Source organism: Acomys russatus, chromosome 14 (assembly GCF_903995435.1).
Source record: "Acomys russatus chromosome 14, mAcoRus1.1, whole genome shotgun sequence".
NCBI lineage: Eukaryota > Metazoa > Chordata > Mammalia > Rodentia > Muridae > Acomys > Acomys russatus.
This window is the reverse complement of record NC_067150.1, coordinates 54,683,193-54,710,694: the sequence shown is the minus strand read 5'-3', so window position 1 is coordinate 54,710,694 and position 27,502 is coordinate 54,683,193. Positions and strand designations below refer to the sequence as shown.

Genomic DNA, 27,502 nt, shown 5'->3' with positions numbered 1-27,502 from the left:
ATAGGTTCTTTGTCTCATAGGCCAGACACTCATTGCAATAGCTCATAAAAATGGAAGTGAAATTATTTCTTGAAAGCACATAGGAAAAAAATCAAAACAAAAAAATAAACCACCTCATTCTATTCCATATAATAATTTCACTTCCAGAGTGCAGGTAAATTCACTTTGCTAGTCAAAACCAGTTGGTCAGATCGGCAGGCTCAGGCAAGCTGTTTTAGCACTTCCTACACTGTCCTGTTTCTCTCTTACAGGCATTTGTGGTAGGGCTCACTAGCGGTGATTACACCATGCTCCCAGCCCGCTGGGGCTGTACACACTTATTTGATCTGATGGTGAAGGAGTGAAAGGAGTAGAACACACTACCGTTGGAGACACACGGCTATTTGCTCTGGGTTTGCACCTACAGCGGTAATTGCATTCCCCAAATACAGAAAAGATGGCCTGCTGGTAACATTCTGCAAAATACTATAATGTATTTTAAAATCTATAGTCTGAAAATAGTAATATTATGTCACCCTGAAAAGGGAAGTTACAATTTTGATTGGCTGTATTTCAGGTAGTATTCCTAGGAATGACAAATATTTGTAGCTATTTTTAGCCTACAGGGAAGGTGGAGCGCAACTGACTAATTGTCCACAGAAACTGATTGGCCTTGTAATTTCATAAGATAAAAATGTAGGCTGATCTCTTAATTGGATATTGCATATTTTCATCATTTTTATTAATGAAATATAATTATAACAGAATAATCTTCTATGGTTCATAGCAGAAATAGAAAACCCGGGTCTATTTTAAGCATAATCTATCAGTCAAAGAAGAAGGAACCGCAACAAAAAATCCTAATTTCCCTAAAAAAAAAAAAAAAAAAAAGGTCTAAATAAAACCTGCCAACCAATTCTGCTTGCAGTTTCTTTGGTCAGGTTATTTCTCTACTTTTAATTTGTCCCCTGCACCTCTTTGTTACAGTACATAAATTGATGCTATTCCCAAATTCAGTTTATTTATTTTTAATTTTCCTAAGTCCAGTGTCATTTAGAAGATATATTGACATTAAGTGGGCTATCCCAAGCATTGAGTGCTGAGGTTTCAGCTGAAATCTGGGGCCACTGTGAGTCTCTCCTCCCTCCCTCTTTTAGAATGCAAATAGAAGACACATTGAAGTGGCTTCATTTTGTACTTTCCTCCATGTAATGTTTATTTCATTGCCAATTGGCCAACTGATTTAATGGCTAAAAATAATGTACATAGTTTTATTTTTCCCCCTGGGCATTAGTTCAGCAAACTGTCCTTGATGTTAACACAATTAGGGAGTCTCCAAAATGCTCCATTCCATAAAAATGGTGTATACTGGTTTTGTAAAGTTCATGAACTACATTCTCAGGTGACCCACACCATTGCAAAGCCTAAAGGAGAAGATAGGAAGGCTCTGGTGTGTACATGCCATAGAATACCCCAAAGGCTGATGGGAAGGTTGCTTCCTAGCTTCAGTTTCTTTACTTCTCAAGGCAGGAGCTGAAAGCAGAGTTCCCTGTAAGCAAGGCAGGCATACTGCTACTGCCAAGGGCACAGACGGAAGGCCAGTCTGCACTGTGCCTCGACGCACACTGGCACCTCTCGCTCTCATGTTTTAGTTACCAACTCAAGGACTCGATAGAGTATGTTCCCTATGCTTTGAGATAGGAAGTTGGAACTTTCCGCCCAATCTTGTCTGGCTTCAGCATAGGTTTTGGCAGGTAGTATGGCATCCATAGGTAAGCTATAGGGATGCCACGCTGGAGCCTCGGGTCAGAAGAATGCACAGTCAAGGTCTCCTTGACAGCCTTTTGTAGAGATAGACAAGTCTTTTACAGTAAGACAAAGACCATGTAGGCATTTACTTTCTTCAAAGCACAAAGTAAAATTAAAACATTTTGTAGTTTTCCATGTTGCATTCAAACAAGTAACCCAAGTCAGCACTCACTCACAGATTTGATCAGAGTTAGTCAAGGGTTCCATAACACGAGGATATAACCAGTTGGTCTTGAGTTGCCTAACACTGAACCATCACACAGAGAAATGGCACTGAAGTGGGTGCCAAGCTCACAGTGGCACAAGCTCACAGAACTTTCATTAAATGGATTATTTTGGGCTAGAATAAATTTAGTATACTACATAAAGACCTACTCTTTGAAATCTCCTTCACAAATTGTCTTTAAAACATTGAGGTTTGAGGAGTGATTCACAGACATTTTGTCCCAGGACCCCTTTATACGCAAAGTGAGACTTGACGACCCTAAGGAACTTAAGTGAATCCTGTCTGCCATTGTTTTATGTATTTATTGTAATACTGGCACTGAGGATGCTGAGGCGGGAGGATTGAGAATTTGAAGTCGGGTTGGGTTTCATAGCAAGATTCTGTCTCTGTCTGGGAGAGGGAGAGACCGAGAGAAAGGAGGAAGGGATAAAGGGAGGAAGGAAATTAAAAGTGAGAAATCAAGACATTACCAGCACCAAACTATCTAAAAACAATAACTAGTTTGGTAAGTATGGCTGGGTTCTTGTGTCTCTGTATTCAGCCTGTTACCTGTGTTGTTTAGGTTGAAATACAGAAAATCCAACCCTTCAGAGCTTAATGATTTGGAAGGGGGAAGAGTAGCTGTGGGTCATCTTGGCTGGGTGCTAAGCTCAGTGCGGTGGCATTGCATGTTGCTCTAGCCTAGACTCTGTGCGCCAATAAATTCTCTGTGTTTCAGGACTTGTGGGGAATGAGTTGCCTTGAAAAGGTCAAGGAACGTCTCAGAATCATTCTGAAAACAGTATGACCTTGTAGAGACCCCCCAAAATGGACTCAGAGCCCTCGGACCATGATCTGAGACTCACTGGCTTTAGCTGGGACGACAGAAAATGTCATCTTTGTGACAGTGACAGTGTTTGCGAATGTTTTCAAAACTTATCTGATATACCCACTATGTTTATTATGCCTTGCTAATAAAATCCTCTGGCCTTTTTCTACGGCCTCCAAAAGACAACAGTTAATTTTAACTAAACTGGCACAGTATATATATGATATAAGTGGCTTAGCAGGGATCTCTCCCAAGCTCTTGACTTCTACCCCCTGCTCTCTTGAATCTTGTGCTTTCACGTTGCTCTGAGTCACTAAAATATGGCTATAACCCTATTGTCTATACCACAGGTCCCTAGATTATTACAAGTCACGTGTGAGGTCTGTCATGTGCACCTATTTTATTTTTAACCACTGGAATGTCAAAGCTTTTTTAATCAATGGGAGCAGTTCTGGGTTTCCTCTGCAATACTGTCTATCTTGCTTGGCTTCTACCCAGCATGCTTTCTTTAGTAAAAGAGAAGGAGTGAAATGACTGGCGCAGCTGTTACAACAACGTGAGCCACAGGTAGGATGTGATGTGTTCAAAACAGGGGGAAATAGTCTGATATCTACTATCAGACCATCTAACCTACTTGGATGACTAAACAGCTGGCCGTCAGGAGTCATCAAGAATCTTTCTTCAGCTCTTCTGCTTTGAATACCGCTGTAAGAGATAGTATTTAAAGAGCAGAGGAGCTAAGAGTCAACCACAAGGTAATGGGGCTAAGTGTTCACAACATCATGTGATCTGCTACAACAATGGCAGGGAGGCACGTCAGTCTGTCTCATATGGCCTTGGATGTATTCTTAATTTCTGTGGTTGCACTGAAAGAAAAGCCAGTACTAGAGGAATAAGCCTCCTGCTTGCAAAGAAGCAATCTGCATTATCTGCTAGGTGTTTGTGGAAGCATAGCACTGGGGAAGGGGAGGGGGGAAGGTAGAAGTGAGGACACGCAGAGAGAAACCATTGCCAGTGACCAACAATGAGCATCATAGATTTAGATTTTAGTACAAGACCAGAATAATGGGATAACTTCAGAGAGACAGCTCACTAGTATCCTTCTTTGATGTGAAGTGGGGACTGTCATACATTCAACTTCTTTCTTGGGACAAGATGGAACATTCTAGATGGCTACAGTGGTGCATGCCTTTTATCCCATATCTCAGAAGGCAGAGGCAAGCAGATCTCTGTGGGTTCAAGGCCCTCCTGCCCAGTCTGCACAGAAAGCTCCAGGCTACCCAGGGCTACATGTTAAGACCTTGTTAAAACAAAAACAAAACAAATAACAACAACAACAACAAAAACCAAGAAACCAAGCAAGGCATGATGGTGCACACCTGTAATCTCAGCACTCAAGGGAGGGGGAAGCAAGTGGATCTCTGAGTTCGAGGCCAGCCTGGCTTACAAAATGAGTTCAGGACAGCCAAGGCTACACAGAGAAACCTTGTCTTGAAAAAAACAAACTAACTAACTAACTAACAAAGCCCATGAAACCAACTGGGGATGGTTTGCAGATGATAAGAATAGCCAGAAGGAAAGAAGCCAGGCTCCTCCGAAGGAAGAGGAAGCCAGAGGGCCTCTCTCTGCCACTTCTGGTTTTTTTTTCCCCCCTATGATGATAAAGACCCAGAAAAATTTACAAGCCCCTCTTGCTAATTTTTGGACTTACCATAAATTGTCTAGATCAGAGAACACAGCTGTAGAATGAAAGGGTGGGGATGAAGCAAGCACACGAGAGAAAGGGCTAAGGATGGACTTGGCTACGTCTTTGAGTAAGACCTTCAGGCTCATTTTGTTCACTCATTTGGTTGTGGATCCCACAAGTGTCTGCTCTATTGGCTGTGAGCTAGGGTGGTGGAGGAGAAAAGAGAAAGCAAGCAAAGGAGCCTGCAGTGGTTTAAAAAAAAAAAAAAAAAAAAAAGGTGAAGATTGAGCGTGCAAAAGAATGGCAGTGAAAAGAGGTCAAGAACCATGAGAACATAGTGGTGGGGCTGGGGAGACCGCTCAGTAGGTAAAGTGCTTGCTGCATAAGGACCTGCGTCCGGACTCCCAGCGCCCACATGAAAGGCAGACCCACTAATGCTCACGTGCAACGTCAGCGCTGTGGAGATGATGGAGACAGGAGGTGCCTGGCCTTGGCTGCCCAGTCTAGCCCAAACTGTGAGTTCTAGATTCAGAGAACCCCTGTTTATATGGTGGACAGCAAAAGAGGAAGATGCCCAATATCAACCTCTAGCCTATGCCCCCGACAGGCACACACATGGTACACACATATGTACACCATATACAAAGAACGAGAAGTGAAAGGAAGGAGTGAAGGAGGAAAGACAGAAAGAAAGAGAAAAGGAAAGATTAGTGAGATGCAAGGGCCTATCAGCTGCATAAGATGAAGCTGGATTCAGGTAGTTTTGTGCTTATAGAAATAATAATGTTCCCACACTTAAATGAGGTTTCTTTTCATATTTTAGTTAGGCTCAGCTGGGGTTAGAGAGTAAATATGAATGGAGAGAACACTTAATGACTTCATAGCGGGTGCTGGGGATCTTGGCCTTCTCATCTTTCAGTCAAAAGCGAGAAGGGAGGCAGGATGTCTGAGAAGGGTGGGCCTTCGTGGAAGCGAGGGAAGACAGTGCTACAGACTTGCTGTCTTAAAACAGTGCAGCTAGAAGCTGGAGAGATGGCTTTGCAGCTAGGAGTGCTTCCTGCTCCTACCGAGCAGTTCCGTTTCCTGCATCCATGCCGAGCAACTCATGCCCACCTGTGACTCCAGCTTCCAGGGTCAGACACCCTCTTCTGGCCCTTACATGCACACCAGTGTAGGATTTTGCAGTTCTGTGGCTCAGAAGTCTAAAGGAGGGCTAAAATAAAAGTGGCAGTAGAACTATAGCTTTTGTTGGAGGCCTGATGGGAAAATAAGGTTCCTTTCAAACTACAGACACTATCCACAGAGACATCCACAAAGGCGCTTGGTCCTCTCCCTCCATCTTTAAGGCAAACAGCACTGTAACTGCCTGTGCCTGCCTTATATTGTTTTGTTCCTAATTTCCTACTACTCTTCTGCCTTACTCCCCTACTCTTAAGGATATCTGTTGTATCATATGTACCCAGAATATGGAGAACAGACTCTTTATTTTAAGGTCATTGGTAAACAACCATATTTCCTTTTGCACATAGCCTAGCATATACACAGGCTCTGGCATTAAGATGCCTGCCCCAAAAATAGAAATTTAACATGGAAAATTATTTTTTAAAGATTTATTTATTTATTTATTAAATATACAGTGTTTTGCCTACATGTGAGGCTGCACCCCAAAATAGGGCACCAGATCTCAGTATAGATGGTTGGGAGCCACCATGCAGTTGCTGGGAATTGAACTCAGGACTTTTGGAAGAACAGGCATTGTGCTTAACCTCTGAGCCATCTGTCAAGCCCCAGAAAATTATTTTTAAAAAACTTTTTTCCCTCCTGTAATTTTCTGCTGCCATTTGCGGAGAGGTCTTCTCTTGTATGGTATGTATTTAAATTGGTCATAAGAGCAGAATATGAAGTACCTGAAATATATAAGAATTCATTAAAAAAAAAAAAAAAGAATTTATAGGTTGAGGTGATCTTGGACAAAGCACCGATCCCTGGTTTCCTCCTCTGTACCGGGAAAAGGTTGAACTTCCAGTGTTCCTAGTCTGACCTTTGATGTAACTACACCTTTGTAATTATACTCTTTATTAATTTATACTCTTTATTAATTTATGTATTTACATTATATCCAACCACAGCTTTTCCTCCCTCCTCTCCTCCCTGCCCCTCCCCCCTTCTCTCCCAGCTGCCATCTACCCTTTCTCCTCAGAAAAGAGGAGGCCTCCATGGATATCAACCAGCCTTGGCATGTCAAGTTGCAGTAGGACTGGGCACATCTTCTTCTGCTGAGGCTGGACAGCAGGGCCATCCAGCTAGGGAGAAGGGATCCAAAGGCAGGCAACAGAGTCAGGGACAGCCCCTGTCTTGATGCCAGGAGTCACACATGAAGAACAAGCTGCACAACTGTTACACATGTGCAGAGGGGCCTAGGTCTGTCTGGTGCATGCTCTCTGGTTGGCAGCTCAGTCTCTGTGAACTCCTATGGGCATGGGTTAGTTGCTTCTGTAGGTTTTCTTATGGTGTCCATGAGCCCTCAGGCTCCTTCAGTCCTTCCTTCCCCGCTTCAGCTGGATTCTCCAAGCTCTGTCTAATGTTTGCCTGTGGGTGGGTGTCTGCATCTGTTCCCGTCAGTTGCTGGGTGAAACCTCTCAGACACTAGGCTCCTGTCTGCAAGTATAGCAGAATATCTCTAATAGTATTCAAGTGGGCTCTCTCATGGCATGGGTCTCAAGCTGGGCCAGATGTTGGTTGACCATTCCCTCAATTTCTTCTCCATCTTGACTCCTGTACATCTTGTAAGCAGGACAGATCGTGGGCTGAAGGCTTTGTGGCTGAGTTGACGTCCCAGTCCCTCCATTGGAAGTCTTGCCTGGTCACAGGAGACTGCCATTTCAAGTTCCACATCACTGTTAGTAGTCTTAGTGTCACCCTCATAGGTTCCTGGGAATGTAGTTAAATTTTGAAATATGATGTTTCAGTGACACAGGACACATTGCTCAACACCCAAAAGCCAGAGTGTCCTTGCTGATATTTGCCTGGCTAAATAACAATTGTATTTCATCTATGCTACCAGCATTGTAAGAGGTCTCACCTGTTACCAACAAATATACCTTGTGGGGACACACACACACACACACACACACACACACACACACACACACACACACACCTTGGCTTTGAAACAAAACAAAACAAAACCCAAAAATGATTCCCTGAGGCTGGCTCAGCAGTTAAGAGCAGAGTTAAGAGTTCAGGTCCCAGTGCTCACATCAGGCAGTTCGCAAGTACCTGCCTGTAACTCCAGCTCCAAGGGATCTGATGCTCTCTCCTGGCATGTGCACAGCATACATAGACACATGCATGCACACTCACGGCCCCACTCAAACAGGTACAAGTAAATAAAAACAAATCTAAAAAAATGCCTTCCAAGTTTTGTTTCATTGATTATGTATACATTGCATGTCACAGAAAGTCCATGTTGCTTATCACAGACTATGTCTTGTGCTTTGGAAGTGCACACACCTCAGAACATTAAAATACCTTATATTTTATATGACTGTACTTTGGAATTTCCAAAACATTTTCTTATCTGTTCCTTCATGTGATTGTCTATAACAGTGTTCTGAGATTGACAACAGGAACTGGGTGCATGAATTGGGCTAAGTACCCAGTTCTCATAGCTCTGTACTTAATATGCATCCTTGTTGAGTGGTAAAAGAGCTACCAGGTAATTTGTTGGAAGACTGACCTCAAGCACATGAATGAAACACAGATTTACGCTTCACACGTGGCTACAAAGTGATCAAACATCTTTTACATTTTAAATTGGACATCATCTTAATGAGAAATCTCGTGTGCCTTTTATCTTTAGAAAGAAGATGCAGACACGGAATCGTCTCAGGCATGTTTTTGTCCACACTTTATTCCTTAAGCATTTCCCTTATCTTTTTATGACCTCAAGATATGTTATTTCCTAATATGTCTTTTAAGACATGTACCTGAATAGATTGAATGTAAATACACAAAACCCTAAGAGTTACAGATCACACATTAATAAAAACAATATTGAAATCCTGTCTACCTCTGTTCACTTCCACACGTGGAGTGGTTCTCTAAATTATTTGAGAAATTAATAGTCATTTTCTAAAATGACTCAAGTCACTCATTGGTCGTTCTGTTTCTTTAATTCTTAAGTTCATGTGCATCAAGCAAAGAGAGTTTCAGATGAATTGTGAACTCTTTTGCTTTCAGATGTTGCCTGGTGTTTAAACGCTAACATCAAAGCAAAGAAGCGATTGTCAGAGTTCATTTGGTCTGAAGCCCCACTGCCACAGTTTTCCTTATGCTGGAAAAGGAATGTGTTTCCTATCTTGAACTTGTCTATAAAGTCCCTTTTTTCTGTAGCAGTTGCACTCCAGACATGTGTTTGGGCTCAGTAACCACAAGGAGGCATGGAAGCATCTCTCAAAAATGTGCAAAGCGGTTTTATTTTTTTCAGAGCGTTCTACCTTCAGCTCATAACAAGCACCTCTTCCTGCTTGTGAGGATGCATCCCTTTCAAGTTCATGTTTGGATCCACTTTTTTAAAAGGCCTGATGGATGAGCAGAAGCTGTTACTTCTTTTGTGGGGATTTTTGTACAGTGGTGACATGAGTGTTTTCCCTTTGCGCTATCTTCAGTAAAACAAAAGAACCTCAGGACTTTTTTGGTACTGACAAAGTAAATGTCTTGACCTTTCTTGCCCTTTGAAGGTTAAACATTCTGCTAACTGAGAGCTTCTTTGATATGTCAGTTCTTCAAATACACGTTTCTGACAGTAAGGGGTTTGACTGAACTCTGTATAGACGACTCTGGGACCCAGCTTCAAAGGGCTGCATGATTTTAAAGCCAAAGCAATCACTTGAGCCTGACCCTAACATTCTCAGATGTCTTTCTGAACACCCATGTTAAATGGCAGATGTTTTCTCCATGTATTTGTAATCCTGATTCTCGGAGCTTTGTTGGCACTGAAAGACAAGACCCTCTATTGCAGAACATGCTGCATAGCTCATTTTACATGCTTAGTTTCTGAGAAGTGCAGACTGAATCCTTAGGAGCTTATTGTTTCTGTAAGATGCTGCAGAGAAAAAAAATTTGACCCTAAAAATGCAGACTATGACATTTTGAAATTCCCACATGCCATTGTTCTATATTGATGTGCTGTTTGCCTTTTGGCACTTTCTTTGTCTTTTAGGATATTCCCAGTCTCTGCGAAAATGCATTGAAGATTTGGACATAGACCAGAACATGCAGCTGGGGAGGCTGTGTGACATCCTAGGTACAGTAAATAGTTGTACATCAATGACTTCCCACAACTTTTAAGTAGGTATTGGTGAAATATTTCTTTTTAAGTTATTTCCCCCACTATAAGAAAAGAACTTAACTTTCTAATTACTCTCTGATCATTTTAATAACAGATTTACAATGCAGTCAACCTTAATTTTAAAATGCTTGAACAATTATGTGAATAGTCTTCTAAATTATTTTTCAAACAACAGTTTCTATTGGATAGACTTAAATAATCTTGATTTATTGACTCCTTGCAGTGAATTGGATCAAAATTCCCTATTTGTGTCAATGTTGTCTATTCCGTCTTCTAGACAATGAGTAGAAAGTGGTGTCCCATAGGAAGCGCTGTGCTTTCACTGTAAGAGCAAGAGGGAAACAAAGACATGTCTGTGAGAAAACATGGAGTGCCTTGCAGAAGGAATTCTTAGGAATCCAAGGCTTGGCCAGATGGAAATGTCTCTGTACAAGTTAAGTGCTAGTGCTGTTTGGTCAGCTCCCAGTCACAGACCCGGATCCAAGACAGGAAAATACATGGATGTCAAGGCCAGGTTGTAAGCCTGGCTTAAAAAAAAAAAAAAAAAAAAGATCACAAAGCATATCCAATAAATAAAGTCAGTTTGTGAGGAATTGGCCCAAAGTCAAGGGTTAAATAAAAACTTGATTTTTAGAAGTTAATAAGAACTTCTTTTTTTTTCCTAAGAACTTGTTTGTTTTGTTAAAATACAATTGCTTGTGCCTTATTTAAGCAACACAAGGAGGAATTTTATATTATCAATGGCCAGCCTAGCTGGGTCCCTGGAATGGCATACTTTACATGATTCATAGACACTTCAACATCATTATTATTTTATAAATGCCATTTGGTAACAAAAACACATCAGTACTAGAAATTTACAGTGTTCTAAAATAATAATAGTATAATTGCTTTAATATGTTATCTAGGCGCCAATGCTATGTTTCAGCATCACACAACATCAAGCCCCTTAGTGATGTGAGCTTGACTTGTTAGCGCTGAGCTATTCCAACTAAAAGCCAGCCTGCCTGCCTGGGACCACTGGCGCAGCAGAGGGCAGACTTTGCTCTGATTTACTTGAATTATTTTTTCCTCAGCTTTTTATATACCCTTCTATATATAGTACAAGCCATCACAAAGGGTTATCTTTATAGAAGTTCCTTATTTCAGAAGAAAAAAGTATTAGGTTACTATTTTGAATAATCCAATAATTTGGTCTGCACCTACAAAGAAAACGTGCTGCAGCATTGGCATTTCTGAGAGCCTGTGCTTTTTTCTGGTATATTACTACTGTGGTGCAGCAGTGTAAACATGGCCTCCTCAGAAGGAGAGCAGTTTAGAGGCAGTGCTGAGGTAAAAGTGCTTTCTTGTGAAATAAAAATAGGGGAAAAAAAGTAAACTAAATGAGATGATTTGGGTGGAAAACAGAATAAAAACTTCTTTTATTCTGTTAATTACTGGTAAGGGGCATTGCTCGTCCTGCTTATTTGGGAGAGAAATGAGGATAGTCTGATCACACTGGGTTCTGGCTGTCACGGTGGGGTTGTCCAGTAGGGTCCCCATGACTAGTACTTTTCCATTGCTAGATGAGTAAGACAGGAGCTGATTTTGACAACCAATCAAAGAAACTTTTGTCTCCATAACAGTCCCTTTGCATAACTGTCAATTAATTGTGCTTGTAGATTCATAGTGAAATTACACTCACCTGGATGTTAGAGTTAGTGATGTGTATTGGTTTGGCAGACATGAACAAGAAAGGTGAAAATCTCAATTTAAATTCCTGTTATTTGAAACCTAGAGATTTCTTTCCAAGTAAAATTCTTCTGTTACTATAGCTTTTTTTTTTTGCTTTTATATCTTATTCCATTATGCTTTTCTTTAAAACAAAAACAAAAACAAAAACCAACAAAACAACACACATTTGGTTTTTAGACTCTAGTTTAGTAAGATACTAGTTTCCTCTCCAACATAAGGCTGGCAATAACTAATGTGATCAATCAGCAATTGGATGCAAGTTATTTAATTACTGTCTGTTCAGCTTGTTTATTTTGACTTTTATAAATCTGGCAATCTGCTTTCAAAATAAAATGGTAGCCCCTTAAATATTTACACATATGGACCACCTCTATACCAGCCTCTTACTGGGCTAATTTAAAAGACACTCTGTCTTCATAGGGATAGATTTCTCCTAGTTGCCGTTTTTCTCACTAAGTAAGCAAAACATTCAACCATCTAAATATCTTCATTCTCCTAAAGCCCCAGCCAACCATGGATGCTTATGCAGTTCTTAGGTAGTCACTGTACTGTGACTTGGAGGACATATAAAATATAAACCTTGAATTTAAGGAGCTTGGTGAATGCTGATGGTGCGGCTCAGGTGGGGAAGAGGCTGCCTACAATGCACAAAGCCTTGGCCTTGATCCCCGGCACTGCACAGGCAACGCGCATCTGCAATTCCAGCACTTAGGAGGTGGAGATGGGAAGATCAAGAGTTCAAGGCCAGACTCTGCTACATAGTGAGTTAAAGGTCAGCCCAGGCCACATGCAACCCTGTCTCATGTCTCACGAAAAGGGAGCTTGGATTAATAGACTGAAAAATTAGCAGGGACAGCAAATGACACCCCTTGACATTAAGTTAAGGGATGGATCAAAAGGAGCCCAGGTGCAGAGGGCAGGGCAGGGAGTCACAGTGGCTGTGCCGTTTGGTCAACACTTCCGTTTCCTTCCTTTGAACATCCTAAAACTGTATACCCAGATAATTTAAACCCCCCACTTTATAAATGAAGAGACCAATGTGCCCAGGACCCTAAGGAAGCTAAACTAGAATTTAATCAGTCCATGTTCTGTGTAGTCTTCCAAACTAAACAAAGCAGGCTGGCAACCCCTCCTGACCTGCCCAGCCCAAGATGACACTTTGAGCCCTCCCTCCTCTGAACTTCCTATAATACCCTTGTGACTTGTGCACGTGAGATGGTTGTTCCCTGCAGGCTTAACATCTCGGTCGCTTTGATCTTTAGGTTCCTTGGGGTCTTGAGCCAAGTGCTTCGTTCCTATTTGTATCTAGATTAGTTAGTTATTTTATGAATGAACTAATAGTTTCATTGGCTGTTAATTTCCACCCCTATGCCCTAAAATGTTGTGCAGCAGCACAGAGTGAGTAGTCTCGTCTCACTTTTCCATTTGGAGCAGACATTTAATTAGGGCTTTCTGTGTGTGTAGTAAGAAGCACACCTTCAGGAGGACTGAAGTTGGGGCAGTGTTTTCTTTGGCCTAGGAATCATTAGATGTGCTACTGAAACACTATATCTGCTCTGGGTCTGGAGCTGGAGAGGGTGGTTTCCTGAAGGAATCACTGCTGGTCATAACCAGCATATTTATTCTGTCAAGGCCTTTCCTGAACTGGCCCTGTCAAATCCAAGCAAACAATGCCACTGAAATTTCATCACCTTTCTAAAGCCAATAGGACGGCGTAATAATTTGCTGACCTGCATGGGATACACTCCCAATGATGCTAACGGGAATGGTTACGTTAGATCCCTGTGCGTTACCTGAAAGCTTGCTTTCCTGTTCCCTCACAGTTCTCCGTATCTTCCCCAGAGAAACGATGACGTGCAGGAGGGCTGCTTTAGATTGCTGAGACACAGGCAAAGCCAACCTAAATTAACTGTGCTGTGGCTTTTAGATATGCTCTCTGTTTTAAACTACTGCAATGCCAATTGGGTGCCAGAGTTCATCATGTCATTTACCTTTCTATCAGTAATTAACATTGTGCCTGTTGTTTCTTAGATGACAACGTCTCTGTCATCTACATCTGCTCCCATCCCATGACTGATGAGTTAAAGCTGTACTACAAAAGACTCCTGAGTCTACAAGCAGCTGTCAAATCGGGGTACTATGAGGATAGGAGTGACCTGCAGAACAGGATCAAAATTATCACCCCTGAAGCTGTAAACATCTTCACTGTGAGTTTGTCTTCTAATTACTATGGCTTCAGGGATGCAGTAAAATTAAATTGGAAATTTTATAACTTGCAATGCTCTGGTACACATCAGTGAAATATTACTGCAAGTTTAACAGCTTTGCTGATTAGACTACTAGTTGGACTGTAGGAAATAAATACCACAGCTTAACTTTCAAACTTAGCTGAGCTGCCCCGTCCAGTTTCTCTGTGGCTGAAGCCTAATTGCAGCTCCAGGGAGGTACAATCAAATGGGTAGATTTATAGCATTTATCACCCTTTTTCTTAATCTACATGGAGTTCACCAGGACAGTGAAAGGCTGCCCAGGCCCATGCAGTCATAAACTACTCAGGAAGAGAATGTGGACCAGGGCCCCCAATTTCTCACCCTCACACAGGTATTCCTTGTTACTCCATACTTTCATTCCTTTAGGGGAAGTAGGTTCGATGTTCCACATTCCATGGTTCTACATGAACAAGGCTTACATTTTAACATACTGATTTGTAAAGGATAGCATGGACTCTTATCCCTGCACAAGCGCTACTAAGAAATTGCTGGAAACATGAGGGCAGACTTCTAATAAATGGCAGTACAGCGGATGAGCTGAAAGGGACTTCACATTTTAACAAGAGCGTATATCCCTATACATATTTTACTCTCTAAAGGGCTATCCAGTTTTGAAGTTTGTTTTAAAAAGAAAGAGTGTGCATTAGCTAATTGATAACACCCTCCATTTATAGACGAGATACACCAGTCACATTACCAGAGAAAGTGTTGGTAGGGAGGGGAACTGAATTCCAGAAAGTTCCACTGGGGCTTTGGGGAAGGGGTGTGCTGCTGCTGTAGCATTCCAGTTTTTGTATATGTTCAGTGAAGCGCCTTCTGCATTCACTCTTTTCCACCGAGACTGACATCTCAGGGCGGTCACCTCACAAGTCCTGATCATGTTCTGCCGAGCTCTGCTCCATTGGCACATCTGCTGTGGAAAGGGAGGACGAGTACAAACTGCCACAACTTACTTTTACTCTTGGGGTCTTGTCACATTCTCCATCCAATGCAGGGTCTCTGGTGCTTCCTGGCTATCATGTGCCCTCAGTGGCACAATTGATGTGGATGTCAGGAAGCAGAGAAGAAAAACACCAAAACCCATTTGTGTTTAGTTAAACTGTTGGTATTCTCAGAGCCAGAAACTCAAGCGAACCCTGCTAGTTGCCAGGAGAGAGTGACTGTGTACCTGAAGCTGAAGAGATTTGGAGCGGGGAAGGGGATGTGTGACAAGGACAGTCAGCAAAGTCACGCTCCCGGATTCTTAGCATGCGTTTACTCACTCGAGCCTCGCACAATGTGGCGAAACTGAAACCATTGTTCTCCTTTTATGGGCACAGAAACCAAAACTCATTTTCTACTTCAGTCTCCCTGGTAGGGTCAGATCATGAACCAAACTCTGTCTCCATTAGGTCACTGTTACACACTAGAATGACTGCTTTGTTTGTGGATGACCCAGTGGCCTTGGGCAAGCCTCCTTAGCTTTCTTTTCCTCTGTTCTTCATCTATGAAATGGGGGGTGGATTGGGTAACTCCACGGCCCTCTCCAGGTCTGCAGTCTTCATGCCTGAAAAGACTGCCCTAGCAATGCCCTTTCCGTCCAGAGGCGAGAGCCAGGCAGCAGCACCCTTGACGGCCTGAGCTGCACTGGTGAGCAGAAACAGGTAGGCAGATCTGAAGTACTTAATATTGCTGCCTGGAACTTAAATTCAAATTATTCAAGTGATTAATCACTCACAGGCAATCAACACTTTAAAACACAAAAATTAAACTCTCCCTTTCAAATCAGTTCTGCTCCTGCTTAGCTATCACTTTATTTCTTTTTAATGGTCTGAGAGATTGTGTCAGTGCTGATTTTCATTCAAATGGATGGCTTTGAGGAGATGTTTTAAAGCGTGCCAAAAATCTGTCTGTGCATTTATCCAAGTTACTATGTGAAGCCGGAATTTGTAATGGTAAGTGTGCTTGTATAAAACACATCATGTCTATTTTGGAACATTTTTTGGAACATTCAAATGATTATGAAGATATTATAAACAACCAGCTTTGTCTTAGGTCAAAAAATAAGAAATAAGTGGTGGTAAAGCAAAAGTAGCCATAAGGAAGGGAATTAGGAACATTCTAGGTCTTTTTCCTCTATGATAATCTGCTTTCTGGAACTGATGATGCTGACTTTCTCTTCATGGTCTCACAAGACCTCAAGTCAATAGCGTGTCCTTTGCTGTCACTTACTCACATTTGAATCGTTATTAAGCACACACTGGAGATAATGCTATGACACCATCATGCCTGAAGACTAAGGCATGCTGAGCAATGACACAGAGCTAGAGAGAGTGCTTGTGGCAGAGATATGTAAGGCTAGAGGAGACATTAATTGATCCTAGCTGGACATGTACTCAGAGCTTGAACTTGATTACTCTATCTGCTTCCCCCTCTTCACGGTTCACAAGCCCACGGGCCTTTGCTTCTTGTTTCGTAGGAAATAAGCATACCAACTGTGCTAACTAGGTTCAAATCCTCCACATTATGGTCAGAGCTGTATAACTTTGGACAAACCATCTCCATAACAAAGACTGCTGTATGGATCAAATGAGAGATGATATGACAAACACTTTGAGCTTCTATTTTAGGGCTTATTTTATTTTTAATTATATATGTGTGCATGTATAGGTGCTCACTGAGACCGGAAGTTTGCACCCCCTAGAGTTAGAGTTGTTGTGACCCACCTAATGTGGGTGCTGAGAACTGAACTTGAATCCTTTGGAAAAGCAGAAGGTCCAGCTTTGAGCTTCTTTTTTTTTTTTTTTAATTTAATTTAATTTAATTTTTTTATTAATTTATTCTTGTTACATCTCAATGGTCAGCTTTGAGCTTCTTATTCCATCATCAGATGTACCATTGTAACTCAAGTCAGCAGTTCTGGGTGGGTTTTATTTGTTTCACATTTCACACTGAAGTAATTTGAGGGGAAGGGAAAGAAAGCAATTAAGTAAGCAGTAGGACAGGTGGTCATCAACCACAGCTGAGCCACATCTACCAGCTGCCGCCATTACCTGTTGTCTAATGGAATGCCAAGTTTCCAGAACTGCGTTCTCAAAATGGCATCTCAAATGGTATTAGAAAAGTCATATGGCACAGATCTAAGAGGCATAGACATAAACTCCTGACTTGAAGGAGGGGCCCAGCAGTAAATTATCTACATCTTCTCAGAGGAGCTCTGGGTTTTTTCTTCCTTCCTTTTTCTTTCTTAAAATAGGTACAATGTAAAAGTTTATCATCTCAGCCGTTTTTAAGGGTACAGTTCAGTAGTGTTCTGTACATTCACATTGTACGAACATTACTACTGCCTATCTCAGAACTTTCCATCACCCCCAGCAGAAGCTCTGAACACATTAATTACATAATAAATATGGAAGTGCTCTGGCTTTTCTGAGGAGTTCTTTCACAGCTGAAGGACCTTGGAGACTTGCTACCCAAATTCTCATTTGATTTGTAAGGAAAGGAGGTGAGTTTCAGGAAGGCAGAGGGTTCTATAGCCAGCTTCCTAATTCTGGGCTGTAAACTGAATATGAAGGTTGTGAAAACAGTGAAATGCTTCTAAATATGTTATGACCAATAGTTAATTCAAAATCACATACATAATGAATCCAACACATTTTTGGTTGTTTATGTCATATGGTACAAATGTCCTGAAGTCTCAATATGGCCTGTACACTTTGTACTGTACATGCCTTCACGACAAACAAATGCCAATTGAAACTTTGTTTTTTTATGTGTATGAGTGTTTTGCCTGCATATATGTCTCTGTACCACATTTGTGCTTGATGCCAGTGGAAGCCAGAGGAGGGCATTAGACCCCCGGAAACTGGAGTTTCAGACAGCTGTATACCACCATGTGATCGCTGGGGACCTAATCTAGTTCCTCTGCAAAAGTAGCAAGTGCTTTTAACCTCTGAGCTATCCTTCAGCCCCAAACAGTGCCAGCTGGGGGTTATGGTGTCTTAATCTGTGTCTTGGGCTTTCTGTTGCTATGATGAACACCATGTCCACAGGCAACTTGGAGAGGAAAGGATTTATTTCATTTTGGAGTTTATAGTCCATCATGAAGGAATGTCAGTGCAACAACAGGACAGGAAGCTGGAGGGAGGAACTTGAGACAGAGACCATGGAGAAGTGCTGCTTAATGACTTGCTTTCTATGCTTTGCCTGCTCCCCTTCCCACCCCCGAGACAGGGTCTCTCTGTGTAGCCTTGGCTGTCCTGGACTTGCTTTGTAGACCAGGCTGGCCTCGAACTCCGAGATCTGCCTGCCTCTGCCTCCCTGAGTGCTGGGCCCAGCTCAGCCTGCTTTTTTATACAACTCAGGACCACCTGCCCTGGGTTGTCATCACGTTCAGTGAGGCAGTTGTGTTACACATCATGTGATTGCTGGGAAACTAACCCAAGTCCTCTGCATGAGCAACAATGTGAGCCCTCTCACATCAACTGTCAATCAAGAAAATGCCTCACAGGCTTACTTACAGGGGGACATTTCCTCAATTGAGGTTTCTCTTCCCAGATGATTCTAGCTTCTGTTAAGTCAACAAAAACTAACAAACACACTGTACATACAAACTTTTCTGCTTTTATAGGAATATGGTTTAATTACAGAAATCAAAGACATTTGTTATTTTCCTACCATCATTCCATAGCAGGTAGGTATAAAATTTGCGTCTTTGTATTGCATTATGTTTGGCTGTTTGACTTTTAAAATTGATATTAGAGGGCCTGGAAAGATGGCTCAACTGTTAAGAGCACTTACTGCTCTTCCTGAGGACCCAGGTTAGGTTCCTTGTACCCACATGGTGGTTCACAACTACCTGTAACTCCAGTTTGAGAGGATTTCATGCACTCTTCCATGTATAAACATGGTACATATAAGCTCACATGAACATACACACATACACATAAATGATGTTGAGTTGCTGACTGAGTTATAGTTTTAAGCACTGTTCAATTGATTTTGGCTTGGGATGAGAACAGACTTTCCAGTATTTTCTGAAATGTCTCCATATATACTTTTGGTGTTTTGTATTATGCATTTATGCAAAGTTGCATTTTCAATAGTGATAACTATAAAATAAGAATACTGATCAACTCTGATAAAATATTGAAGATGTTCTATGCCCTGCAGTATCAAATATTCAGCAAAGACTTAATTTTTTATTAAAAATGAACAAGCATATAATCTCATTAGTATATTATTTGCTTTCATTTTTAATAAGTGCTACAATTATACATATACTAAGGAAATGTTTTGAAATAAGTTTGTGATTTATTACCAATAAAAGCTTGATTTGTATAACTATTTTATAAACACTTGGAGTTGCATAAAAATTTCTCATTGAAATAGGGATGACAAGCAGGAAAGAGTTTAAGCAGGCCTATTCTAAATCACCCAACAAGCTGCAGATCCGCTCTGAGCGCTAGAGCCCTTCCTAGTTCTTATGTCTTTCTCGCACACTTGGAAGTTATGCCCTGCAACCATTTATGAACAGGTGCATTGGATGTTCTTAAACACAAACATTCACATTTCTTTGCTTAGAAAAACAAATTTTCCTTAAAATTGTACTTGGTGTTACCTTCTAAAAGCCCTTGAATTCCCTCAAGGATCCAGTACCTTTGCACTACATGATCAGCATGATCTTTTATGGTTTTATTTTTAAGAGAGGGTTTCCCCTATAAGAATACTTACTATTACTATTATTTTTGGACTATGGTCACAGTGTTGTGCATGTTCATGATTTTATTTCATCCTTGGAGCAATTCTAGCATACAGGTAATTTTTTAAAACTCTAGTTTAACAGAATGAGTTCATGGAGTCCAAGTCACATTTAAGTTCACATATATACATACATATAAGTAATATAACTGGATTCAAAGCCAAATGTATTTGAATACAAGTTCCAAGCCTCCTTTCTGGGGGGAGTTTCCATGCTACCCCCTCTTTAATAGACTAAAAACACAGTGGAGCAATATAACAGGGAACGTAGTCTAAGGTTCTAATATTCCATCCTTGGGCTTTTCCATGCCCATCTTCACCTTATAAAAACCTCACCATGCCTGGAAATGCACTTCATCCTCTACATTTTTCATGATAATTACTCTGACATTCATTAAGTGCCTACCATGCCCCTATTACAAGTACTTGACAGTGCATTATCTTACCCAATGTTACACCATCCCTAAGGCTGGTCCCATTACACCATCTTACAGATGAGAAAATGGAGGCTTGTAGAAAATAGTTAACTTTAATATAGATTAAAAACAAGTGGAAAGAGAGAAAAGAAGGAAGGAGAGAGGGAGGGAGAGAGAGGGGGAGGGAGGGAGAGGAGGAGGGAGGGAGAGAGGAAGGGGGAGAGAGAGAGAGAAAGAGAAGAGAAGAAGAAAAGAGAAGAGAGAGAGAGAATATGTGCAGCCCCACTCCTTGAGAGCTGAAACCCAGTGTGTGAGGTTTGGTGTGTGCTGACTGTCTGGCTGTCCTCTATCCCTGCTAGACATGAACAGAATTACTTGTGTAATTGAATGAGTCAGTCAGGCTTTGCTGAGCCAGGTCTACCTAGTCAAAATAGATTTTTTTTTTTTTAAGTTTGTTTTAGAAAAGACATTTGAGTCACTGAGATTTTCCAGTATTTTCTGTTCAGGAGTACTCTCCCTAGTGTTGGCTGGAGCCACTGTGGATTACTGTGGAGTGTGTGTCCTCTGAGAGGGCTCTGTAGGAGAACTGGGGAGGAGGGTATCAAGTCAAATGTCTTCTTCCTTTGGAAACATCCAAAGTGTTGCCAGATTAGGAAGCTATATAGAGTCTATGTAGAGAAAGAACACCATGGAGCTTTTTCCTTCATTTTTTTTTTTTTTTTGTATTGATTTTCCAGACACTTTAGTGTTAAACTATGCCAGAAGTGTGGTGGAGATGAATCACTATTATCCAAAGGCCGCCAGCCTCTTTTCCTTCTGACAGAAGGATAATTCCACGTGGATCAAATAAATACAGATGTGTAGTAATTAGTTCTATTCCCAGCGAGCCTATTTCCAACACACTAAAGATGTGAGCGATTATGGAACCTCACCCCAACAGCTTTTATCAATTTAAACCGCTAAACAACAGGATAGGTCATAACCCAGCCTGCTATTAATAATGTATTTATTATGTACAACATTACATATTTGGGTAGGGACTAGAAAAAGATACCTTTTAAGAGGAGTGATTTGATTACCCTCTAGAAGCATCAGATGTGCCTGGCCACTCACCTGAAGTACAGTCCCAAGACAATCAAAAGAATAAAGAATCTCATCCAAGGAAAAGAGGCCTACATCGTGGGTGGGATCCTCCACGGAGACGATTTAGCTGTGGCTGATATGCTAAATGTACCCATCCTGGGCTCGGAGCCTGAGCTGGTTCACCTGTACAGTTCCAAGTCTGGAAGTAAACGGATCTTTGACAATGCTAACGTGCCAATGCCTCCTGGAATATATGACATCTATACGTACCAACAGGTATGTAGGGTGGCTTTATCCAAACATCTTTCATCCCCTTGGCCTTGTACAACTTCAGTTAATGTGGCTCCAACCCTGCCTAGTGAAGATTGTGTGAATGCTTGAGTTGCTCTGAAGAGATCTTCATTATGCCTTCATGTTTGCTTGGTTTCTGTTTGTTTCTCATACTGTGAGCTGAATCACGGCTTCTCACATGGTACGTAAGAATGACAAGGCTTTAACCTCAGCTCTCCTTTAACTTTTTGAGACAACAGTTCAGCAAGTTACTCAGGCTGGCCTTGAACTTGTAGTCCTCCTGCCTCACCGTCCCAAGAGTCTATGATTACATGTCTGAACCATGAGGCATTCATATTTTAAAGTATCTTTCTACTAGCATTATAGAAATTACTAAAATTTCCATAATGTTTACCTTTTGAGTTAAGTTACTGAGTACTGTTAATGCTATTTAATCAATCACCAGGACTAATCTGCCACCAGTATTTACCATCTTAATATCTAATAATTCATCGTCACATTCTCCACCCAGCCATTGAATAGAACATGAGAGTCTGTTTTGGCAAATAAGTGGGTTTGGAAACCATCAAGTGCTGGGTGAGACTGCAGAGTACTATTTATAGTTTTGACTCCATAGACAAAGACTTTGGCTCTTCAGGAATGGCTCTGAAAGGAGTAGGGGACTTAGCTCAGAAACAGGAAGTGAAATGAAACAGGAAGAGCAGAGCACACTTTACAAGGATGATTTTGAAGTTGCTGTGAACACATCAAACTGCCCTGAAGTGTTTTAGTCTTACTAGAGAGTTTCTGACCAACACATTGGCTTACAGCAGAAAGGCAGCCTGGGGTCTTAGTTGCGGAGTGATGCAGAGGCTTCCATTGTCATTAACTTCCGTGGAAGTTGAAGGTAACCGGGTGGGTTGCTAAATTCTGCTTCCTAAGAGAATTTTTTGGCTGATAGAGGGAAACAGATTTTTAAATGATACCACTGAACACACAAACTACACCAAACAATCTTCATGTCTTTAAAATGTATGTGCAAATTTTGTATTGAGTCTTAGTTTCATCTTCATTGATAATAGCACAGGCAATCTTTGTAGAACTTTATACATTAATTGTGGTTAAAGGTGTGGGCACATTTAATACAATACAAACTCTGTCCAGTGCTAGTATTTATAAGTAGAACTAAAACCTCCATAGACCTTCGTATCTGAGGAATGTAATTTGACATAGAGCATGTATCAACAGTATAGCAATAAGCCAAGTTGTATCTGCGTTCTCTGTGTGTTTGGAGGGCATGCATCTGATCTCAGCAAGGACCGAAGTACTCCATTGAGGCTTTCCCAGACAGTAATGGCTCTATCTAATCAATCTGAGTCTCTAAGTATTTGGGGTCTGCAGATGGTGATGAATCAATGCTGACTTCTTATTGATGTGCATTGTAAACCTAAAGTAGGTGAAAGCTGTGATTATTTTAACTTAGGTTAATAAGTATTCTTGGGTCTTAGTTGGATTTTCACAGCGGTAATTTTTCTGCCTCTGCTCTTCACTAGTATAAAGTGAATCACAACTAAAAATATATTGCATTTTTAAAAACAGGTTCAAACAGAAAATGACAAATGTTTGGAAATAGCATAAAGTCATGTGGTTTATGACTGGATTTTTTAAATCTAGCATGAGCACAGTGAGCATTTCCTGCTTTGAGCCATAAAATAACCATGTAAGGCCCTTCCTGGCATGTGCTCTGTATGAAATATTGACAGCTTTGGTTAAATAATCAAAAATGGCAATGCTATTTTAAAGCACTGTTCAATTTTCACTTAAAGATAGCACATAATTCTTTCTAGTGGTGCTGTCTTTACAATAGTATTGATCGTTTTCATTACTGTAGGGGATCCATCTACAGGCACCCATTTATAGGATTCTCAGGAGCAACAAATAATAGGATTTGGAGGAAACGCATACTAATTCTGTTAGTATTTGAACCCTCCAAGTATATGATATATCTAAATACACAATTTTTAAAGGCTATGCTGGAACACCTTTCCTTAAATTAGCAAAATAATTATTTTACCCAATATCAAAAGGCTGAATATCACTTCTATGTCTATAACTTGTGATCACAGTGTACACATATCACAGAAAAAATATGATTAAATACAGAGATAGCCTCTCAGCTAACTGGAGAAAGAAAGGATGCAACCATGGGCGGAGCCTCCTTTGGATGTGTCCACAGCCGTACAGTAGGTAGACAAGAGCGCTTGCCATTTACACATTCAAATGATTGATAAATGCTACTGGATAATTAGGGACCTTAGACAATTTTATTTTCACCCTTACCGAATAACCCATAGTTGCATGAGCTTCCTGGGGACCCCAAGTGTGGCTATTTTGGTATCTCTTCCACATTGCCATGTAATATAGCGTCCTCAAAATTGTTTGCCGAGTAGACCCAATTCAGGATAACACATCGCGTCTTTAGACAAAATCATTTAAAATGTGCAGTTCCAACCTCAGCAGAGCCATAATCTTCAGTGCTCTCACATTATAGTTAAAAAATAAAAATCCATTTGGTAGTCAAAAGAAGAGATATGCTGTATAATTTTATGTTAACTTGACACAACCTCCCTGAGAGGAGGAAACTCAATTGAGAATGTGCCTGATAAAATCAGGTTGTAGGCAGGTCTGTAGGGCATTTTCTTAATTGATATGGGAAGGCCCAGGCCATTGTGGATGGGACCATCCTTGGGCTGGTTGTCCTGGGTTCTGTAAGAAAGCAGGCTGAGAAAACCATAGGAACAAGCCAGGAAGCAGCACCCCTCCATGGCCTCTGCATCAGCTCCTCCTCCAGGTTCTTGCCCTGTTTGAGTTCCTGTCCTGACGTCCTTTGGTGATGGACAGTGATGTGGAAGTGTGAGCTAAATAAACCCTGTCCTCCCTGAGTTGTTTTGGTCATGGTGCTTCATCATAGAAATTATAACTTTATTTTTTCAATATTTACGTATGTATGTCTGTCTGTCTGTATGTATGTATGTATTATGTATTATGTATTATGTATACAATGTTGTGTCTGCATGTATACCTGCATGCCAGAAGAGGGCACCAGATCTCATTATAGGTGGTTGTGAGCCACCACGAGGTTCCTAGGAATTGAACTCAGGAAGAGCAACCGGTGTTCTTAACCTTTGAGCCATCTTTCCAGCCCCTGATAACTTTAAGACAATAGAGAGTAAGGAGCCAGGTGTGGTGGTGCATGCTTGTGATCCTAGCACTTGGGGACACTGAGGCAGTCAGATCTCTGTGTGTTCAAGGCCAGCCTGGTCTACAAAGTGAGTGCAGGACAGAGACACTCAGTCTTGAAAAAACAAAACAAACAAACAACAAACAAAACAAAAAAAAGACAATAGAGAATAAGACTATTACTATCAATACAAGATGCCACAGCCAAGAATACCATGGGTAGTTACAGGAGATACAACTCTTAGTGTTGTTTTGTTGCCTCCTGAGAAGTACAGACAACAAAGTTACTTTATGATCTAATGAGCTGTTTTCCTTCAAAGATGCAATAGAATGCTCTAGTACAGAATTAAGTAGTCTTGCTATAGAGACTTTCATCTGACTCAAATGACTTACTGACTGGGTCACAAGTTGTTTCTCTGGCTCCACCTCTCTCTACACTCACCCTTCTCCAGCTGTATGCAGGCTTGGATATGCAGCCCTGTGGAGAGGAAATGACTGTAGGGCGTTGCGTCCAAGCAGTCCAAGAGAAGCCTTGCTCTGCTACTCAGGGATGTACGATCATAGACGAGTCAGATTAGTCAGTGTCTTATGTATTATGTGGAGTCTCTAACGGTGCCTTCATCAGAGGTTATCATAACATTAAGTGAGACCCTCATGTGGAAGATACATGAGGGAAGGGCTGGTTCCTACTGAGTGTTCAGTAATGTTAATTATTATTGTTCTTACTATTATTTTGGAATTAAAGCATGGGTTTCTAGCCCTTAAAACTTCATCTATAAAGCCCCATTATTTAGAGAATATTGTTTCATAGCAAATGCGGGACAGCTGACATTCCACGAACACAGTTTCTGCGAGGATTTTATCTTAGTTCTCTGTCTTTCTCTAAAATACATTTGTATATGTCACAAATACAGTCAACTTGGCAAATTGGCCAAACAAATGTATGTTAGTGAAGAAAATGCGTTATATATCACAGTATTTATTTATTTTAGATTACTCAACAAAGTTTTCAAGACTATTTTTTTCAAGACTTTTTTATAGTCTTGAATTTTTTGAAGAATCACTAAGTAACACTTGAGTTGCAAAAAAAGAAAGGAGACAATACCAAGATTCAATTATAGATGTTTAAAAGTGCTTTTGTTTTTTTTTCATAGTCAGCATAATAATACGAGTTTTTAAATTTCCCACAAATACAACTGCATTTTAAAAGTGGCTTTTATCCTACCGGCTAGTGATTTTTTTTTTATATCGTACATTACTTAAAACCTCTTGAATTTGTCCTAATGAGCCGAAGGGAAACTAATGAACAGACTATGTAAAGATACACTCAGGGCATGAGAAGCGAGCTGCTGCGACAGAAAGGAAGCGTGCTTTGCTAATGTTGCCGTATCATTGCCCCACAGATGACAGAACAGTTGAGCCAGTTGCTGATTGATCACCTGGGAATCCGACGCTGGGTCTTTAAAATGAACATGGAATTTGGAGGAAATGGGACAGCCTTCTGTGACATTCCTTCCCATCTACAGTGCTACAAATGGGTGCTAAAGGAGAGTAACAAATACGGCCATGAAGATTGGAAGAAGAAGTGGGCACAAGTGAGTGTTCAGTGGTGACTTAAACCACAGTGCTGCGGACAGTGAGGGGATAAGGCCCCTTCTCCCAGACTCAGCTCTATCATCGACCTGTACAGCCTCTCCTAGGCCTTAGCCCTGACGTGGAGCATGAATGGACTTATTGGGTTACTTAAATGCCCATTTTGGGGGTCCGAAAAGTCTTTTTTCACACATTCAAACTGATTATGATACCCAAGAAATTACTAAAAAGCCCTAATCAGGTAGCATTGCAAATCTTGGCATCTGTCCTGAGCAGATCCTATGCTTCTGTCAACTGTTGTGACTAAGCTAGCTGTGTTTTATTATGAGAATTTCTACTAGCAAGCGGTGGTCACTGGAAGCTAATGTATAGTAGCATTCTGTCAGAAGCCATGTTTTTGAAGGTACGCCAAAGAAATTTATGTAACTACTAGTCCCTGTGAGATGCTGAGAGAAAAATTGACCCCAGAAGAAAGCTCGCAGCAAAAGCTGAGTAGCAGGCCCAGTGTCTCAGGCTCTGAGTGGAGGGTATAAACCTTTCCTCATATGTTGGTGAGATGAATTATATAACCTCAGTCTGTTCCACTTTTGCTTAATAGTTATACATGGCTTAATGTTTAGTTTGACCTCTAAACACTGTCCCACATTACATCCTTAGACCCAGCTTCTCTTTATCTCATGGCCCTGTTTTGGCTGACCTACTAGAAAAAAGAAAATTGAAAGACAAACTCCTTAACTGGTTCCATCCCTCCCAGTACGCATAGTGGTGGGCGGTGCAGTGATTTGCATCTGCTTTGCGCATCCCACTACAGGCGTCTATGAATCAAGACACAAGTGATAGAAAGAAAGGGGCACACTGGTGGGAGCACATTATTCCTGGGCAAGTGAAATGATGAATAAATCTGGAGAGCAGTCAGGAGGGAGAGTTCCCTTTGACAAATAGGTCGGTTCTCCCCGTGATCTATTCTGGGCTCTCCTCCCCTGCAACAGTGGATGGACTAAATGCAGTGCCTGTCATGGCCAGCTCTTTACATATTATTTAAAGGATACCAAAGTGAATTACTCTTCTAGAAAAAAATAAAGCAAAGAAAATGTATTTAATTTTGAGGCCCATAGAGGTTTCTCTTATATTCTCTTTGAACAGGATTTTATCTTTTTGAAGCAAAGCTGTTGAGTTTAAACCATGAAAAAGTCTAGCACTTTTATTTAAAGAATTGAAATGCTAGATTGTACAGAGCGCTGGCCTCAACATTTCAAACCAATGATTTCTAAAGAATTGCCCTGACATTAGACTAT

At 41.0% G+C, this 27,502-nt stretch overlaps 1 protein-coding gene across 1 annotated transcript in view; it reads left to right on the top strand.

Moving 5' to 3' along the window:
* The window catches only part of Iqch (IQ motif containing H), a 189,672-nt gene that overhangs the window by 85,618 nt on the left and 76,552 nt on the right, over window positions 1–27,502 (top strand). Inside the window, exons 12-15 of the mRNA XM_051155744.1 lie at window positions 9,734–9,817; window positions 13,628–13,803; window positions 21,108–21,380; window positions 26,018–26,209. Coding sequence (XP_051011701.1) covers window positions 9,734–9,817; window positions 13,628–13,803; window positions 21,108–21,380; window positions 26,018–26,209 — 725 coding nt within the window. The remainder of the gene's footprint in view (window positions 1–9,733; window positions 9,818–13,627; window positions 13,804–21,107; window positions 21,381–26,017; window positions 26,210–27,502) is intronic.